The following is a 5,726-nucleotide window of genomic DNA, read 5'->3' as shown; positions in this document are numbered from 1 at the left end:
TTGAGGTTCACTGCGTTTAAAGAGTAAACACCTGTAACTAACATTCATGTATGTTAGAGGCTCGGGTGTTTTACGGATGTCATTAAGATTTAATAGAATAGCCTTTCAGGATAATATACTGTTTAAGAATGAACTATCGGGCAGTAAAATATGATGATTTCATATGCAAATATCAATTAAAGATAAAAGGGAAAATATATGTGTCAGTTGAAAGTTCAAATGTTCCCACTTTTCAGTACCATAAAGCTGATTCATTAAACCTGTTGACCTATTTTAGACTGCTTCTGACATGCATGCAAACCCCGAGATAAGGAAAGGGTTAATGGCCAATGTGATTATCCCATCTTGTGATCTCATTTCCATCCATGAAAGAAAGTATTTTATTTGTGCAGAATGGTCCCACACACACACACACACTCTCTCTCACACACACACACACACACTCTCACACTCAGAAACCTCCTAAGAAACACTATGGAGAGCTTGCTAACCCTGGTGAGTACTAAGATTAAATATTCTGAAATATAGGACTTCCAAATGGAGTCACTACTGCTGAGTTTTATCTTAAACTTCTGTAAATAGATTAAGACTACTTGCAAAATGTCAATAGTTCTAAAGTATCTACCGCAGGTTTCATATGCACTGAAAGTCTTTGTGGTCTAGGATTTTTGATTACTGTTGATACATTTTCATAACAAAGGAATTTGGCTTCTGTGTTTTTTGTGGATGCATTTATAACCACTACAACCGTCTACAAACCCCTTTGAAGACTTCATATGTTCATATGGGTGTTCTAGATTTTTAAAGCACAACTCCATATTAAAGCCTTAATATTTTTTTCAATAACCTCGATGTTAATGAGATGCTTTGGCTGTCACGCAAAGTAGGACAAGCTTGTTATATAGCTTGCTATAACTCTAAGCATGTGATTAGGATTTTATGAATATTACCTAGTTTTATTTTAAACTGACCTTTAATCTGTGGATCAGCTCTTTGTTAGAACATGAAATTTAATTTCATACCCTTTAAATCATACTGAATCTCACCCTGTTTTGATTGCTTAGACAATCAATGTAAAAGCAGTACTCAGTTTGTTTTTGAACATATTCATTAGAACAATGTTTACCAGTCGGTTGACAGTTGTTTTTGAAATATGTAGATGGAGGTAATCCTTGCAATTGGAAAATGTTTAAAAAATATTTTTGAATCATAACACTGAAATACTTGATGCAGCATGTACACTCTGTTTAATCAAGGAATAGATAGTCAAGAAATGTGATTTAATAATTTCTGACTTTTTATGAATATCCTAAATCTCAGGATTCTATTAATCTAAAATATTTATAAATATTTATATTATTTAAAATGGTTATTCCAAAAATATATCTCAACTCTTGAATTACTTTGACAAAAAGTAATTTTTTATTTATTTATTTTACATTATGTTAGTAGATTGATCAGACCATTATGTGTCCTGATGCCATGGCGGCGGGGTGCCGACCATATTGCGGAGTGTGAGAGCAGTGTAATGGAGACTGGGCCTCCATCCACTGGGGGTCCTGATGTGGTGTTGGGGCTCCAGAGACTCTCTTTTGCCTACCAGGGCCTCTTGGAGATTCCCTATGACACTATCCTTCAGCAACATGATACTCTAGAAGTTCTGGATCTCAGCTACAATTTACTGGACGAGTATCCTTTTCGAATCAAAGGATTTGGATAATCTCTTGGTCATGTTTGGAGTAGTGTGACCATATTGTGGTTGTCCAAAAAGAGGACCAATACTATTTGTTGAATTCTTTCAGCCAATAGAATCATTTTGTGCACTAGAGATAGAGGCAAAGCAAATTTGACCATTTGCACAAAGAAGTTAACACACGTCATAAATTTGCTAACTTATGATTAGGTGACCTAGAAATAATGCAGAACCTTAAAGGGATAATTCAACCAAAAATGAAAATTCCCTCATCATTTACTCACCCTCATGCCATTCAAGCGGTGTATGACTAACTTTCTTCTGTTGAGCACAAATGAATATTTTTAGCAACATCTCAGCTCTGTAGGTCCATACAATGCAAGTGAATGGTGACCAGAACTTTGAAGGTCCAAAAAGCAGATAACGGCAGCATAAAAGTAAACCATAATACTCCAGTGGTTAAATCCATATCTTCAGAAGCGATATGATAGATGTGGGTGAGAAAATGATCAATATTTAAGTGTTTTTTGACTGTAAATCTCCACTTTCACTTTCTTCTTTTGTTTTGGAGATTCACTTTCTTAGTGCATATCGTTACCTACTGGGTAGGGAAGATAATTTATAGTAAAAAAAAAGGACTTAAATATTGTAAATATTATACATAATTTTTCATCGTGGATTTTACACACTGGAGTCATATGGATTACTTTTGTGCTGCATTTATGTGCTTTTTGGAACTTCAAGGTACTGGCCACCTTTAACTTGCATTGTATGGATTTAAAGAGCTGAAATATTCTTCTAAAAATATTAATTTGTGTTCAGCAGAAGAAATAAAGTCAAATACATCTGAATGCTTGAGGCTGAGTTAATGATGAGAGAATTTTCCTTTTGGGGCGAATTATCCCTTTAAATAATTCCCCTTAAATTCCCATAATAACCTTTCTTTGTTTTAAATCTTTCGAAATTCTAAAACTTTTGGTTTATTTCCAGGTTTAAATGATAAAATTGTCCACACTCTATGAACACAGACAAAAAATAAGATTAGATATGCAAATAAAAAGTTTAAATATTGTTGCGGCAACAGTGAAACTAAATGCTACACCACCAATTTCCTGACACAGATACCATGTGCTTTGCGTTAACCAGATGTTTTGAGACAGGTTTATAGATTGGATTGAATGGATATTCTACTCCCTTATAAAATGGTCAGCTTGCGCAAGAAGAGTACACAAAAAATAATAATTATACTTGTAAGGATGTAGGCTAAAAAAGACAACAAAAAACTCTTTTGGCTTTTCGTGTCCCAAGTGTTTGTCCTTAACCAAACTGCTAACGGAACCCGGCACTTTTGGGGGGCCTGGACAATCTCAGCACACTCATCCTGGACTGCAACAACTACAATGCACATGTGAAATTCCCCTACATGCCCAGCCTTACCACCTTGTGGATCAACAAAAACAAAATCAGCAACCTGCCCATCATTGTGGAGGAGATCTGCTGCAAATTTCCAAATATCAAGTAAGTTCATCAGCTTTATCATGTGGAAATCCATCCATGAATTCCTTTTACTCAGGGGTGCAGCTACCCATTTCTGGGGATGCAATATCAACATTGGTGCCCATGGCCGTCTTAAACATTGTTCAACAGTACATTGCATACATGGAAAATGTACACATTAGTCAGAAGTTGTTGACTAACATTTACTGGTTTGGTTTAATTGTAGAATTCTAAGTATGATGGACAATGAAGCAGCTCCCAGTTACTTTAATGGAGGCAGTCTTACCCAGTATATTGACTACAGGTAAGCAGTGTGTGAGGGAGAAGTTTGTTAAATATGGTAGTACGTTTAGCCTATACTTTGGTCTGTTTCTAGAATAAACCATACATTCATGTTATTGCACTGGCAAGCTTAGAGCTTAGATGGCACAGTACATACTACCATCTTGTGGTCATATTTTGTTAAAGTTGATTGCAGTACAGAATCTTCAGCAAGCTGCACTGTAATATTGTATATGTAGAAACTGAAATAGTTCAACGTTCAGTTACTCTCTAAAACAGAGATCTGAGATATGGCAAATCAGCCAGTGTGTTAACAACTTTTAAAAAACAGGGCTTTACTACTACAACACTGCAGTACTTTAAAACAGTGATTTGGTTTAGGCATAATGTATCATTTGAAAATATAACATGTAACAATGTGTATAATACTGTTACAGGCAGTATGTGATCAGTCAGATACCAAGTCTGGAGGTGCTGGATGACACAGAGGTGCAGAAAAAAGAGCGAGAGATGGCCAGGAAGACTTACAGGATGCAGAGAATCAGAGAAGGCAGCAAGAGGAGGAAGGAGCTTCGTCGCTAACAGCAAATTGTGCTTCCTCCAGGCTGCACTCGAAAAATAGCTTTATGGCTGAACTTGATTCAATGGTGGACAGTGGTTCCATGTGTTTTAAATGAGTTTTCTTAACTTTAAAATTACAATGCAATCTCAAAACAAACACTTTGTGTAGAAAGAACCTAGCTGAATTGAATAAAACCAACAAAATTAGACACATCAGTTTAACTCAAATACAACGTTTTTATTTAATTGTGTACTACTAACTAGTGAAAGTGAATGTTAGCACGCTAAATACTTGTTTGGGAAGTCGTCAGAGAGTAGTTTAGCAACTATGCTATGGTTAGCACAGCAATTGCTCAATGAAGCAATCAACTTCTTGTGTGACATTTACTTCATTGTTAGCACAAGCTCATCTCTCCAATACAATGTAAATTATTCTAAATCTCAGCATAACAAAACATGAAACATTAATTAGTATCCCTCTTTATATTCATATTGTAAAAAAAACAAACCTTAAATAATATTTATTTTTTACATTTACTCTCCCTATGGTGTCCCATGCAAAGCATGATGGTAAATGGAAATCCCCTGCCCAGTTTCATCAGCGTGACCATTAATTCCACAAAAATTATTCATGTCCCAACTGGATTAAGTAAACTTCCATTTTACAAATTGAAATGGATAGAACGCAATGAAATCATGTTGTGACAAAAATTTCTAGAATTGTGTTGCTTTAGTTCAGTTTTATTAAAGGTTGTCTTTGTGTCATCTAGGACTTACACTGACACCTAGTGGCTTGGATGCAGCAACATTTAAAATCAGTAGTTTTCAGTTTCAGATGCCATTGTAGAAATATAGTATTCACAGTCATTATGAATGTGACATGTTTGCATTTAAACTTTGATTTGAAGCCACAACAAATAAATATTAAATGGTCTGTTTGATGACTTTTTACTGTCTTTTTTTGATGAGAAGAAATGTGAATATTTTCAGCTGCTATAGTCTGAAATGTTTACACTAGGTGATAGCAGTACAGGATTTTTATATATCAATTCATAAATTATTTGAATTATATTAAAATAATGTTGGTCGAAGAGATGCGCATCTCATTTTATAATATAATTAAAGTTTAATAATACATAGAACATACTTCTAGAAGTATACAATACATATACTATAGATTGAAAGTATAATACATTTAGTCATGTTGCAGTCATCATGTAGTATGTACATCATTTTCGTACTCAGCATGTTCTTCCATTTATATGACTTTGCCCTCCCCAATTCATTTACAATGCAGGATGTTGTAATTTGGTCATAGCTACAGACATCAAATTATCTTTTTGTAACTGATTCGTGCTCGTCATATATATCTGGATGAATTATGTAAGTATATGTTAAACATGTGTTCTGTGGTGCTCCATACATGAGCGCTAAACTAACTTTGACCTTTACCACACATTTGTAACCGAGCAAAGAAACAGGCGCAGAAGAGCTGAATCATTACCGTAATACCAATAGTATTAATATAAAACTTCGTTGAAAGCCTTATCAGACTTATTATAAAATATTTTACCTGCTATATTTTATCATTCAAGTGTGAGGTATAAATATAGTTCAGAGAGCAAGTTTATAGTTTATAGAGCAAGTTCCTGTATTTTTGTGGATGCTACTCATTTAGAGTAATTACGTTAAA

The 5,726-nt window shown here is 34.6% G+C and overlaps 1 protein-coding gene across 1 annotated transcript; it reads left to right on the top strand.

Annotated features, from left to right (window-relative positions):
- Positions 1-369: 369 nt before the first annotated feature.
- Positions 370-4,963, top strand: LOC127658546 (probable U2 small nuclear ribonucleoprotein A'). Its single transcript, XM_052147897.1, has 5 exons — positions 370-495; positions 1,450-1,689; positions 3,029-3,211; positions 3,417-3,494; positions 3,910-4,963. Exons 2-5 carry the CDS (start codon positions 1,478-1,480, stop codon positions 4,052-4,054), a joined length of 618 nt encoding a protein of 205 aa, XP_052003857.1. The 5' UTR covers positions 370-495; positions 1,450-1,477; the 3' UTR covers positions 4,055-4,963.
- Positions 4,964-5,726: the final 763 nt, after the last annotated feature.

The sequence above is a fragment of the Xyrauchen texanus genome, chromosome 2 (assembly GCF_025860055.1).
Source record: "Xyrauchen texanus isolate HMW12.3.18 chromosome 2, RBS_HiC_50CHRs, whole genome shotgun sequence".
Lineage (NCBI taxonomy): Eukaryota > Metazoa > Chordata > Actinopteri > Cypriniformes > Catostomidae > Xyrauchen > Xyrauchen texanus.
Note: the sequence above shows the minus strand (reverse complement) of the source record. Positions and strands in the feature narration are given on the sequence as shown.

What these genes read in the sequence shown, in the direction of transcription:
- LOC127658546 (XM_052147897.1), top strand. Translation starts at nt 1,478, where the DNA reads ATGCCATGGCGGCGGGGTGCCGACCATATTGCGGAGTGTGAGAGCAGT. An exon ending in TGCAAATTTCCAAATATCAA is followed by an intron (nt 3,212 to 3,416) that starts GTAAGTTCATCA and finishes GTTTAATTGTAG; the next exon opens with AATTCTAAGTATGATGGACA. An exon ending in ACCCAGTATATTGACTACAG is followed by an intron (nt 3,495 to 3,909) that starts GTAAGCAGTGTG and finishes ATACTGTTACAG; the next exon opens with GCAGTATGTGATCAGTCAGA.